Raw genomic sequence first — 14,424 nt, 5'->3', positions numbered from 1 at the left:
GGAGAGGTCATTTCCTTGTACTTCTTTTATTTATTCCACAGAATGCCACCTAGATCAGATAAAGGTCCATCTGGAGAGCTGTCCTGCTATGACCCTTTCATGCAAGCATGTACACAGACACACACACACACACACACACACACACACACACACACACACACACACACACACACACAACCACATACAGACACACACACTGGCCCCTGTGCTCTGCGGACTTCAAATGAAAATGAGAATAATTTATACAGCTCTGACCATGACCAGCAGTCTCTCTCTCTAACTCTCTTGAGGCAGAGAAAGAGAAAAAGATTACTCCACCATGACCTTCAACCCAGAAAAAAAGGGGTTTCACATTGAGTGTCTGAAGCTGATGACCAAGTAGGACACCATTTTTCACAGCCCACACACAAGAGTCATCTACTTGAGCCTTGAAACTCCCCACCACTCCTCAGGGAGCTCTACGAATATGCTGCCTACTCCGCCTGGCCACCTGGGCGTACTGATCACAAAGTATTTCACAAACAAACCATCATAGAAATGTTTTTTTTTTTTTCAGGGCCTCTTTGCAAAATCACGAGGCACCTGCAATCAATCATTCATCAGCCATTTAGGCTTTTTTTCCCCCTCAGTGCTGCTGAAATCCACCATTTGATTAGCAAGATATCACTGTGGAAACTGTCAGTACCGGTACGCACAGAATCATCTTTTGAGATATCTTTTGTGAGTGTTTTATTTTCCTCTGGCTAGTAATTCTATGTGAATTCTTCTGAATATTCCAATCTGATGACCTTTCATTGAAATGTTAACATCAGGCAGTGAACAGTCCTCCATTTTTGAATGTGCTGCTGTGGTTATCATGTGATGCTGTGTCTATGATGGGTCCTTTGTAAACAAGAACTTCTCATTATGCTGCCTGTATCTTTTGTCCCCATCTGCATATTGGGGTCATGTTCAATAAAATGTATTTGCAGTGATTTGGAAAAGCACCTTGACTGTTTTGTGGTGTGTTGATAATGGACTATAGTGGCTGTAAAAAAAATAAAAGGCTTTTAACTATTCAGAAAACCAGATAGCAATAAGCTGCAATTAAAAAGAGTTATAAAAGTTATAACTTATGTTGAAGGTCAATTTTTTTGTTACAAGTAAATATCATTTCCGTCTGTGTTCTACCAGTTGGGGGGAAAGTTCTGCTTACATTGCTACAAACACTGCATAAGTTCCTCTCTATTGAACTACTCTTGCTTTTGTGTCTCTGCAAATAATAAAATTCATTTCATGCAGTATTAAAAGGATACACCACTTTGAAAAGCTGACAAATCCTCAATTGTCTTTTAAATTTAAACTTCACACAAGCCTTACATTTTGAGGTTATAAATATTTGAAGGGCTTTACCCAGTTTGTTAAGATAGTGCGTCTGAACATATGAAATATTTTATGAAATATTGATCAGCATCCCCCCTGCTGAATTACTTTCATTTCTTTGCAAGAAATACAAATTGTATTAATCTAAGGTCTTTATATTTACACAGCATTTGTCTGTAGAAATGCTCTTCACAGACAGGTCAAAACAAGAAGAATACAAAGCACATCCATGGAGAGTCCCATTGTGTAGTTTGTTTCCATTTCATTATTCTAAATAGACATTACATACAACATTACTTATTTACCATAGAACAAAGACCGATATTATACAAATGCATCTTGCCATGGGTTCAAGCCTGTCTTTATCCTGTGAGTTTACAGTCTTTAGTACAAAGAAACGTCTACGTACTGTGTATTTTTGCCACCCCGGCACACACAAATATTTGATTTGCAATATTTCTACCATTTAGGTCTACATCAGGCAAATCATTGATTATCTTTCCCCAGTCTACCTTTACCTATGTCCCGACGCCTGGCCTCAATAGGGCTCAGTATGCACACCTTTTCTTTCAGTCTTTTTTTCTCCAAAAGCTGCAGTGTTGAATTACAGTTTACATGTCCTCCACCACAAACAATACACAGGACACATGACTACAGTGTTGTAGACTGGGACAGGCGTGACGGGCCTATAACAGCATCGCTGTAATTCATACTTTATGTAATGAGATTACAGGCACTCATGCTGGTATCCGCAGATGTTTTTTGTTTGGTTTTTAATAGCTTCTACGCAAAGCAACATTGTGCCCAAACCAATTCGGCATCCTCGGTAATGTATGACATTATGCAATCATCTCCACCATATAGGTAAGAATGTAAGCCACTTATAGTGGTAATGCGTATTGATGGCCATAATGTTGATCAGAGAAATTCGATTAGACTAAATGGATTATCGGGTGACTGCGGGGCAATGTATGTATAGTCGTATTGTTTAGTTTGGCTCTTATCTGCTGTGCACCAGTGCACTTGCCAAGACCACTGCATCTCTCTGGAAAACACACAGGGACACACAGGCACACGCAAGATATTTTATCTGTCCGAAGGTGTGTCATTTCTGAAATGGCTCACGTGGTTCTCGTTCATGATCCCAAAACATAGTTGCCTACCAGTATTTGGGACATGTCTGAAATAGCAAATAATTGCTACACGTCAGGCCATAACTCATAAAATATGGTATATAATGGTGAAATATGTATAACCGATTTCATAATTGAACTCCCAGGGGAAGGATAAACAACTAGTCATGATACTGCGAGTAATAAGCGATAGTAAATCTTAGTACATTAACGCTTTATGGCAATGCCTTTCTCCTTTGGTGATAAAACACCTCAAACGAGATCTCATCGTAACTCCATCACTGATTATAATTAATCACATTTGACATTTGCCTCCCTTTGATCCCCCTCTATCAATCAGACCGTGGCTTTGTGAACCTCAGTGATGCATGGTTGCAGGAAATGAGTATACAGTGTCTGAAAAACATAATCAATACAAAACAGATTATGTCTGTTCTTACTGCTCTGTGTAGTGCATGCAAATGTTCTGCATGACTGTGTCGATACCTGTGTTTAGGTGTGATGTGTTGTCACATCTGACTGGGTAGTCAGCAAACCAGTTGTGCATATTGCACTCACCATTACCATTTTGACTGTACGTGAATGATAACAGATTAAGCTTGGCCTCTTCTGAGGTGTACCTGTCTGTCACAAGTTACTGATTCCAAATAGTATCCAAGGAGGCATTTTAATTAACGGAATCTTTGAGTGACATTGCTTGAAGGACATAAAGTCAAAAGGTCTGATTTTCAGGTGCATAATGAATCATTTGAAGACTCCTGAGAGTGTATCCAAGACACAACACAGGCATAGCAAGCATTTTCTTAATTTATGTTGTGACATCCCATCCAGCTGTGCTCCCTCACTATGTGGAATCTACACTAATGAGTCAGTACATGAAATTTCCTATACACAAAGTCAAAAACATATTTATTTCCACATTTTCTTAGCTTTTTATTAGTGCTGTCAAATGATTAAAATATTTAATCGCGATTAATCGCATTTATGTCATAGTTAACTCAAAATTAATCGCGATTAATCGCAAATTTTTATCTATTCTAAATGTCCCTTCGTTTATTTATTTTTTCTATCATTTTATTTTTATTTTAATGCCCTTATCAACATGGAAAAGTTGATTGGCTTGCTTTATGCAAATGTTTTATTTTATTGAAAACCAATATTGCCAAACTCAGCCTATAGTGCAGTTAAACCATGGCTTAATATTTTCTTTTTTTCAAGTTTGCTGGGAACATAGCAGTCAGGCCTCTTATTTCAGAAACATTGAACCGTAACAGTTAGGTTACCAATAAAAAGTAAGCCTACTACTTCTTTGCTTTCAGCCAGCTGCCTGTTGACATTTTCAGACAACAGTGAAGCTCGCTTCTTTTGCACAACACAACTTTTAAAAGTAAACTTTCCATTCAGAAGCTTTTTATCATCCATTTCGCCGTATCGCGCTCACCATTCACTCAAACCGTAACGTTCGCCTACTACACAGTTTGCGAGGCCAAAAAGAATGTTTATCTAAAAAAAAAAAAAAAAAAAAAATGTATAAAAAAAATTCGCGTTAATCTCGCGATAAAAAAAATTTACGGCGTTAAAATGGGTTTGCGTTAACGCCGTTAATAACGCGTTAAACTGACAGCACTACTTTTTATATTAGGTTTATTTAAGTTGTGTGCTCGGTGTGAACAGTAAGAGAGTAAAATAGTGCTTTAGCAGCATCATAAACACAGTGACACATCAACAACATTAGCAGTACAAATATCATCTCATTTGTCTACATTTTACTGCTCATTGTCAGACTTGTGTCAAAGCAGCAGCATCAACTACTGCCGCTGTGCATTTCTCACTCTGTGAAGGCGTTGTTTCATGGATGGTAAACTGCCACCAAGGTGCCAATACAGCAAGCCCTGTACCCAGAATCATTTGTCTTTTGGGTGAAAACAAATCTGTGGAAAAGTGTGTGTGTGTGTGTTCACCAGGCTCCATTTCTTGTGTGAAATAGACCTGTAAGACCACTTAAATTCCTTGTCATGGTATCAATTACCAAGCAATCACAAGTTTTAGTATATCTCCTTGCTCATCAAGGATTTGATTTGGAAGAATTGTTAATTAGAACGAGATTCAGATTGCCATACTGAAAAGGCAGCTGCCTTAGGTGAAAGAATAAGGCAATACTGTGGGGTAATGAGAGTAAAATAAAAAACAGAAAGTAGTAAAAAGAGTTTACAAAGGTAGAATGATACAGGAATGAAAAACCTTAATGAATTTAAAAGTGCTGTGACGTCATGGGAGAAAGGTGCAGCCATTACAATGTATAAGCAGCAATATGAGCTACTGAAATGAGAAGTAGTTTCTAATTAGATGCACACACACACACACACACACACACACACACACACACACACACACACACTTTCACACACACACTCTCTCTCTCACACACACACACACACACACACACACTCTCTCACACACACACACTCCACTCACACACACTCTCACACACGCACACACACACATACTCAGACACAACCACACACACAGAGGTATTTATATACCAAAGTATGGATGTTGTCCCAGCACGTTAATGTTAATGCGTTCTCTCTCTCCCTCTGTCTGTGACCCACCCAGGGTGGCATGATTGCCCTGCTGCTGTCCATCCTGTGCCTGGTACTGATCCTGTACACGCGCCGGCGCTGGTGCAAGCGGCGCCGTGTGCCCCAGCCCCAGAAGAGCGCCAGCGCTGAGGCGGCCAACGAGATCCACTACATCCCCTCCGTGCTGATGGGTGGGCAGGCGCGCGAGAGCCTGCGCAACTCGCGCGGCCAGGGCCACAACTCCAGCGGCACGCTCAGCATCCGCGAGACGCCCATCCTGGACGGCTACGAGTACGACATCACCGACCTGCGCCACCACCTGCAGCGCGAGTGCATGAACGGCGGCGAGGACTTCGCCAGCCAGGTGACGCGCACGCTCGACTCTCTCACGGGCTGCAACGACAAAACCAACATGGACCTCACACCGGGTGCGTGAGTTGCAGCGTTTGTACTGACGCTTGTGGTGGAGCGGACATGCTTGTTTGTGTGATTTAGCGTTGTTGTTGTGTGTGTGTGTGTGTGTGTGTGTGTGTGTGTGTGTGTGTGTGTGTGTGTGTGTGTGTGTGTGTGTGTGTATCCTGCTTATGTTTGTGGCTACCACCTGAGGAGGGAGGATGAGCTATAAACCTCTAAACATCCGCCATTTAAAGTATTGATTGGACAATTAGATCCTTATTGTATCTCCCCCACATAACCTTCTTTTCAAGATCAAAGTCTTCAGTGTGCTTTTGTTTTCCTATTCCTCATGCTATGTTCTCAAATCCAGGCTTGACATTGACAGAACTGGCTATACATGCGAGATAAGATTGCATCACAGTGTGTTCTCTTGAGATAGGTACAGTGACACAGAAGTCGCTGGCTATTCTGCATTAGAATTAGAAGAAGGATCATTTAAATTTCATCAGATTTTAATCTTTCATGAAGTTCTTTCTTTTTTTTTTTTTTTGCATAGAGCGCACAACCCAGTGTATAAGATGAGGACTACATATTCCCTCTCATCTCAGATGCACACTGTCTGCTTTATTTCCTGTGAATAGCATGCATTCATTTGGCAGCATTGTGGCACAGCATGATGCCATTTAATATCATCGTTTCTTTGCATGAGACCTTTTTTTGTTGTTGTCCTGCAACACTACAATGGTCTGACAATTTATATTACCTGGGCCAGTCAGACTATGCACCCCATAGAGTAAGCAGAACAGAGGAGGGTTACAGGAGCTGCTTTAGAACTACTAAAGAACAGTTTGGAATACAGTCTCAAGAAACAAGGAGCCAAGGAGTGGATTTACTTCTTTCAGGTCTCTGTGTGTTCAGGTAGAGATAAAAATCAGTCACTACTATAAGTATACAAGTACATGAAAACTACAGAAGAAAATGTTCTTGTTTTGCGTAGAACAGTTGAATGAAATAATTTAAGAACAAAATATAGACAATGCAATATCATGATTGTTTACATAGAAAGTTGGAGCCGTAACACAGTATTTATTTGTCATATTTTACAGTTGAGAGAAAATACAGCGACTAGAGAATTGAATGCTAATCTAAACGTAATCTTTTGATAATTAAAAATGCGTTATTAATGATACGGAAATTCTTATTGGTGGGTGTGTGTGCACATCTTATCCGCTAGTCTAATGAAGGCAGCTTACCTGTTCACAGGCAATATTTGTCAGGATAATATGAGACACCTGGAGAATGGCGCTACATGATTCATATGTATGTATAATGTGATACAGAACTGGCATTCTTTCATCCCACTGATGGGTGGGATGAATCTGATTTAGTCTGAAGACTTTTGTAATGGAAGGAAACATCTGAGGCAAAGGAATTTTCATCCCTGATGGTTATTACACTGACTAGCGCTGAGTCCTGGCCTGTCAAAGTAGCTATCTTTGCTGAAAACAGACACGTGACTCAACAAGCAAAACCATTTTAACCCTGCATATCCATATGTTACGGAGATGTTGGTTAAAGCAATTTGGATACATTTGATTGTGAAGTCGTACATGCAGCATTTGGACCTTCACATTTTCCCCCTGAATTGTCAGTATATCAGTATAAAATCATGACTCTAACAAATAGAAATGTAAAACTGAGGTATGATGATTGATGGGGTTTGATCTAACCATGACATTACTGATATTTACAGTCAAATGTGTTGAGCTATGCCGGACTGTAAAAATGCCGTTTGGCTTGGTGGTTTTCTCCATTTAATGGGCATGCCGTAAGGGATGTGTTGAATAATAGCCAATGTCAATGAGGCACTGTACTCAGTCACATTAGTAGCCCAGGGCGATCTGCAGCCGAGTTCTAAACATTTACTCAGGCCTTGTCTGCTCAGGCCTCACCTCCAGGCTAACTTCGCCTCGTGTAGTTTGGACGAGACTCTGCAGTGATGTTCCTTCACATACGACATATTTCAGTGTCCTTCGTGGACTGGTTTATGTGTGTCTCAGTGTGTGTCTGTGTGTCACCCATCTGTCTGTCTCTCCCCCCCCCCCTAACTGTGACCTTTTTATCATCAGGGAGTGACAATACAAAACTGTCCCTAATGAGCAAGTACAAGGATAACATCATAGCCACCAGTCCCGTTGACAGCAATCACCACCAGCAAAACACCCTCCTCCCACACAACACCTCCACCAACCAGCGTAAGCGTCTGTCCAGCAAAACACGCGGTGAGTCATCACGGGCATCTGCACGCCAACCCATGTCACCTTACCCTCGCTGCCAATTATCCGACTCGAGAATACCGACAGACGGAGTGCTGTCCCTCAGCAACGAGAGGAAAGATCAGTTCTTATTTTTACCATCTGCATTCCTCTGCCACGGCTGTTCAAAAGTGTTTAATTGCAATTGTGCGCTCCTCCTTTCATTATCGATGGTGCAACATTAAACAGGCTATTTATTTGTACTTCTAAAAAGTTAGATGTTTTTTTAACATTTGAAATATATATTTTTCTCATGTCACATAAAGCAAAACATTTTTAGTATATGAAGTTTGACAGCTGAAAAAAGTTCAAGGCAGTAATTGAGAGGAATACAGCGTATCTCTTTAAGGATAGGACACTTTGAAGATCTATTTTATTTAACAATTATTTGTCTTACATAATAAAGCACAGCCTGTCAGCCAAGCACTTCATGTACAAAGCTGTCTCCGTGTTAGCAGATGCCTATTGATGCCTATATTGGTCTATTCTGGGGTCTTTCTTTGACAACTCCTTAGTTGTTAGCTCTCTAATTAATAACAATGAATTTGTTTGTGAAATGTTCAGATAGATTTAGCTAGATGAGTTTGTTCATCAAAAGGTAAACAAACAATAAACATGTAATATTAGTATTTGTGGTCTAACTACAGTGACATTAGAGTGCATTTATTCTGAAGAGAATGTTTTAGCGTTATACCACAGTTTTGTTGAAGGCCAGGTTGTGACACATTCTCTAGAATTTTGATTAATTTCTTATATCCACCCAGCCCAGGATCTGACGGTAATAGCCTTGCTTATCAATTCCTCACATTTGTTTTGAAGTCAATGTCACTCAGTAGAATCACAGAACTGAATAGACACAATATGTTTGATATTTTTTAAATAACTTTTATTATGGCTGAAGTAACATATTGCGAGTAATCACAACTAGTTACATTTACATCATATGACTTAGAGCACAATTCAATGTAATACTAACTTAATCAGACAGACTCATTCAAATTTGCTGAACCATCTTTATTTAAGAGATGCATTGTTCAATGAATGCATAGTAGCCTAAATATAATACTCATTTAATCAGACAGACTCATTCAAATTTGCTAAACCATCTTCAATTTTAGAGATGCTTTGTTCAATGAATGGATAACAATAGAAAAAAAGCATCAACAGGTAAACCACACCTTATAAACTTATAAAGTAAATTGAAAGAAAACTGGTACACTTTTAACTATCATTAAGCTTATGTCGAGTAACTGTTTCACTGAATAACCTGGTATGCTAATCATAGACATACAGGACAGGGCCACTGATTTTAATAATGACACAATGGTGATCATAACTGTCTCTAGTTTCTGAGGGTTAGACAGCTGTCATCTCATCCTCCTCTGTGTGTTTTCATTTTTTCCATCAAAGAAGAAAAAATAGATCGCTAATGAAATTATCTTTCTTACTATATAAAACAGGAACAGAGCTTTGAGTATTGAGTTGAACATGTATTAAGACACGTAGCTAATTACAGTGTGTTATTTTCTCTTCTGTTCTTGACCTGTTAACCCTACATATTTTTCATGTGACAAATTCTACCCGTGTCCCTCTCTCCATGGTCACGTGGGGGGTCTCCTCTTAGTTCATGCATGTGTGTTAATCCTCTGCACCTCAGTGCTCCTCTCCTGCAGATTGGCATGCCGCTGAGATCCTCACTTAGTCCAGCGTCCTCATAATAATTGAGTTCCATCGCCCCTGCAAGGGAGAACAAAATAACTTTTGTTCTAGGAGTCATTTGCTGCTGCGCTGCATGCCGAGTGCCTGCTAACGCTCCGCGTTGAATATTTAAACCGGCCCATCTTTTATTCGTCTCCATGGAGTTTTGCACCTCTTGGCCCCTGCCTAATTGCGGAGGCTAGTGCGTACACCTCACCTGTTCCGAGAGATTTGTGACTAATTCCTTTGAAGGCACCTCTTTTATCCTTCATCTGTTCCCTTTGCAGAAAAAAAAAGAAAAAAAAACATATTGTTTTGTTTGCCGGATTCATTTCCGTGCCCCATGCTTCTTTCTGAAGTTCCAAACACATTTCTCTCACCTTCTTTTGTTCTGTTTTCTTTTTTAAATAACCGTGAAGTGCACAGTTTAGGGGGAATTTCTGTTGTGATGTGTTATTGTAAATCACTATAACAAAGCAAGCATCTGTGTGTCTTTTTTTGCCAGAGAGTTGTCCTTCACAACCAGGTGGCTTTTAATCCATGTGAAACGAGTCTTCACAGATTTTCAGGCCTATTCATTTCTGGTTTTCAAATGTCATGCAACCTGTTTTCATCTATTCTGTTGCATAGTGTGGTCTCACAGTTTAAAGGCTTTAGCCTAGCATGTAAATCATTTCAGCATTGTTCCATTATCATATCACATTGTACTACACAATTGTATTGAATGTTGTAATACTCAACACACAGAGTCTTAGTGTTGTTCCACGTTTTAGTAGAAGCACTTTGTTGAAATGTTGTTTGTTTGTGTTATACAATCTTTTTTTTCTACGGATGCATTTGAGTGTCACTTAAAGCTTGTAAAATGTTGTCTTGTCAGTGTCAAAGTATGAAACATATGTGTGCTGGAAATGTGTGTGTACCCATGTCTACAAGATGCTCAGTGTGTGAAAACCAACAATTAGCAACAGTGAGGTTTTATGGAAAACAAGTACAAGAGAACACTCTGATTTACAATTATATAAAAGTATTAGGTTAATAGCGAAAGACGATAAATTCACTATTACCCAGTGCCATATTCAAAGTCTATTAACTGTCACTTGTTTGCTGAGGTCGCAGTGATGTTCCTTCCACAGAGAGCCCTTTTTCCTGCTCTGTGTTTGCATGCACTTTGCACTTTTGGAAATAGTAGCGCAATCTAAGTTGAAGTGTTTTTCCTCTATCCAATGCTGTGATTACGGTTCCAGTGTTCCTCCTGTTATAATTGCATTATTGCTATTTAGAGTCCAAGATTCTGGCAAAAGGTGGATATTTCAGCTCAACAGCCAATCAAACTACACCCCGCCCGTTTCGTGTGACTGAAGCAACATGTTGATTGGCTGGAATGTTAATGGCTCAGTGCAAGCCATTATGTTTGTTTCTCTTCTTCTTTTTTTTGGAGCACACAGCTAGAGGACCACAATGAGCAATTTGCTGAATTTAACAAAATGTCGCTGGCCTTCAGCACTATCCATATTCCAGGATTTGATAAACTCTACTGCAGAGTGGATATAATGCATCCATATAACACTTGCAAAAGCTTGCCATAAAAAATATATAAGTTGGTTGACAGCTGTCAAAAAGGCTTTTGTCAATTTTTATTAAACCCAGGATGTGATCCTAGTTTGCTGGGCTGAAGTAGTGTAGCACTGCATACCAGCTGCCTTAAGTACCTAAGTGTATGGTGTATTAGATAGACATAATGCTGCTGATGTGATATCTTTTAAAGTGGCTTTTCCTGGGCTCAAATAGTGGCTGTTTCAGAAGACAGCATCAGTCAGTCTGACAGTTATCATAATGTGATATGTCATTTTAGTGGAAGGTCAGTTGATTCAGCCCCAGACCTCATGCACCATTGAAAACATTCCTTGGTATATCACGTGTGAATGAGGTGTAAGCATTTCATGATGAGAACAATGCAATGACTCAGTTACATTCACTTTTGAATGGGGGGGCCTACCCCCAACGAAGCCAGGATGATAGATAACTTTTTCAAAGTAATCAAAGAGCCACAGTGCAAGAAGAAACACATCCAGTTCTTTTTGCACTGCCACCTTTTGCAGAGCTGTTTTGACATGACATGTAGTGCCAGAATCTTGGATCAACAGCACTGGATCAACAGATGTCAAGGAGAAAAATCATGGGTGTCAGGCAGCCTGAGGTAGCCTTCATAAGCTTGTACCGAGTAGAAATTATTCAGTAATTCTTCTTATAGTAAATATTCTTGTAACTCTGAAGGTAAAAACAAATCACTTGCTATTTTGCCACCAATACAAGTTATATCTAGTTCACAGTAGCTAGCTAGCTAACGTGTTAAACCCAAACAATGTCATTCTCAAGCGCCATAGAAAATTAGATAAACATTTTATGGAGAAGAGTCCCCTTTTGTGAAAGATGTATGGCTAAAAGGTTCAGCACATCTAAAACCAACAAAATGTTGAGAAACATAAATTTGGTCTGAGAAACCACTTGTGTTCATCTGATGCAGCTATAAGCATCACATGCGCCATCTTTTTTATTTCAAGTCATGCTGAACTTAATTTCTACAACTGACAAATATCACTATATTTATGACCATTTTCAAAATATATGAGAGTCAATTTTATATTAGCTTAGTCAAGTATATCAGAACATGGCTGTAGTGTGTTGATTAAATGCATGTGTGTCACTAAATCGTTCTTCCAAAATTAATATCTAAGCCTGTGTAAAAGCTTAATGACATCATTCTTCTGTCTGTTTCAAATACAGATAGCAAAACTGCATATGAAATGCTTTTGTCATGACACAAAGCAAGAGGCAATACAACCCATGTCTTGGTTTTATCATGTATCTTCTTTTCTGACACTGCATAATGAAAACATTCTCCCTGCTCTATGCTGAGTAAATGGACTCCTTCATCCCTGTTGACAACGAGCCCACGGAAGCATGTAGTTATTATGTTTGTCGTACCATCTATTCCATATTCATATTTCACGTACACCCATTACCCTCTGAATTAAATGATAACTTCTCATAGTAAGATGAGGTCTGTTTACTGTTTGTGCGTTATCTGTGGGTAAGGCAAGCCTTCGTACATTGTGAAAACAGACTGTGTTTGTCATACAATCATTGTTCAGTAGCTCAGTTGACTGATGATGGTATATTCATACATTTTAATGTTAACTTTGTTTTGGTCTATTTAACAAAAACTAAAAGCAATAGCAATGGACAGCACATGTAAATATTATTGTATTTTATATTCAGTGTAGTACTGTGTAAGTGGGATTGTGCGTGTGAGAGTGGCTGAAGGCATTGTTCAACGAAAAAGCGCAATTCTCTGACGGAGATGTAATGTATAATTTAAGAAGAGGCACTGTGCTAGATTTTACAAGTGGATTTACAATTGCTTACCAATTGTAAATCCACAATTTTAGCCATTCTGCAAGGCAGTTATGTATATCACACGATGACCAGGCTAGGGACCAATAATACAGGACATACTGTGGGCCAGTCAGGAGGTTGACTGACGATAGGCATAGCTGTGAAAATCATCAATACACTTGGTAGCACGAAGAGTATAGCAATACTGTTATAACTGAATGTCATGAGGAAATAATACTGCAATAAAGTGCCATGCATTATGAATGTGAAATGCATTATGGATATATGCCTCCCATGGTTCAAATGCATGCATAATATAGACAATGGGGAAATTGTTAGGAGGTGGACCTTGGGGAACAAAAGTTCCCTTATATAGGATTTGCATGCACCATCTCAAACCTGAAAACCTCTCATTATATGATAGCTGCATAATGTGTCAAAAACATAATAAATGCATGTTTTGTGGTTATTCTGTTATGAAACCCGGAGTATGACAAATATAGTAACTCATATTGTATTCACAATCCCTGTATTCATTGTGTGGCCCTCACTGTGCGTCATAATTATTTATATAATCGTCAATTACAGTTGGTTGCTTTAAGTAAAGTCTATTTGAGAGTGTAAAGCTGGAAATTATCTTTCAGTGTAGCCTCTGGTTGTGTGCAGTTTTCGGCTGCCTGGAAAACATCTGTGTGCTTTTTGTTTCATTAAAGGCAATTGAAGCGGTTGTCACTTTCCAAGCTGCTGGGTCTGTTGTTTAGTTGTTTGTAGCTCTTCCTTCCTGCTAGCTGTATTAATCAATAGGGGATAAATAAACAACTTGATTACCAATTATATCAAAACAACCATAAGGCCATGCTGCTGAAATTACTTAATTTCAAGCCCAATTCGAATTTGATTGGAAATGCTGCTGGTGTGTGTGTTTGTCTTGGTATGTATGTGAGTTTTTTTTTGTCCTATTTAATAGTTTGTTGACTTTTTTCCAATTAGTTTTATTTGTATCCAATCCTTATGTCCCCTGTAAAATATTTACTTAATTTCTCAGTTTTTTTTCTCCTCTCAAATCACATTTGGTCACAGTTTGTGGCTGAGCAAAGGTGTAATTTCATCTCCGTGCAGCCGTAATCTTCGTGCCCGTGTAGCTTAACTTTGATGCGAGGTTTTATTTCTCTGCAGCCGGTTCGGCCTTCCTGAACCCGGATGGTGACTCGGGGACGGAGGCCGACAGTGAGCCCCAGCTAACCTTCTACACTGACCCCAACCGCAGCCGGCGTCGCACTCGAGGTATGCGAAATGGCAACGCCAACACAGCGTGGGGCTCCGGGGGTAAGGAGGACAACCGCACCGCCGCCTTCCGTCCGGCACTCCGTGTCAGCAGCATGAAACCAACGTGTCACACTTCCGTGATGCGTGATGCACCTGTTCCACAGTGTCATTTAGTTTTTTTTATTATTATTATTATTACTGATTGAATCTACACGTTGTGACAGTGAGAGGGGAATTCAATGCAATCTCTATATCATATAGTCTTCGGTCCTGATT

At 39.5% G+C, this 14,424-nt stretch overlaps 1 protein-coding gene across 4 annotated transcripts in view; it reads left to right on the top strand.

Annotated features, from left to right (window-relative positions):
* The window catches only part of astn1 (astrotactin 1), a 166,846-nt gene that overhangs the window by 33,692 nt on the left and 118,730 nt on the right, over positions 1–14,424 (top strand). The window contains exons 3-5 of one of the 4 annotated variants that reach the window (XM_031563091.2): positions 5,112–5,505; positions 7,603–7,755; positions 14,059–14,208. In XM_031563091.2, coding sequence (XP_031418951.1) covers positions 5,112–5,505; positions 7,603–7,755; positions 14,059–14,208 — 697 coding nt within the window. The remainder of the gene's footprint in view (positions 1–5,111; positions 5,506–7,602; positions 7,756–14,058; positions 14,209–14,424) is intronic. The other 3 variants (XM_031563093.2, XM_031563095.1, XM_031563094.2) reach the window with 3 other exon arrangements.

Source organism: Clupea harengus, chromosome 25, assembly GCF_900700415.2.
Source record: "Clupea harengus chromosome 25, Ch_v2.0.2, whole genome shotgun sequence".
In the NCBI taxonomy this organism is placed as follows: Eukaryota; Metazoa; Chordata; class Actinopteri; order Clupeiformes; family Clupeidae; genus Clupea; species Clupea harengus.
This window is presented reverse-complemented; position numbering and strand designations above follow the sequence as displayed.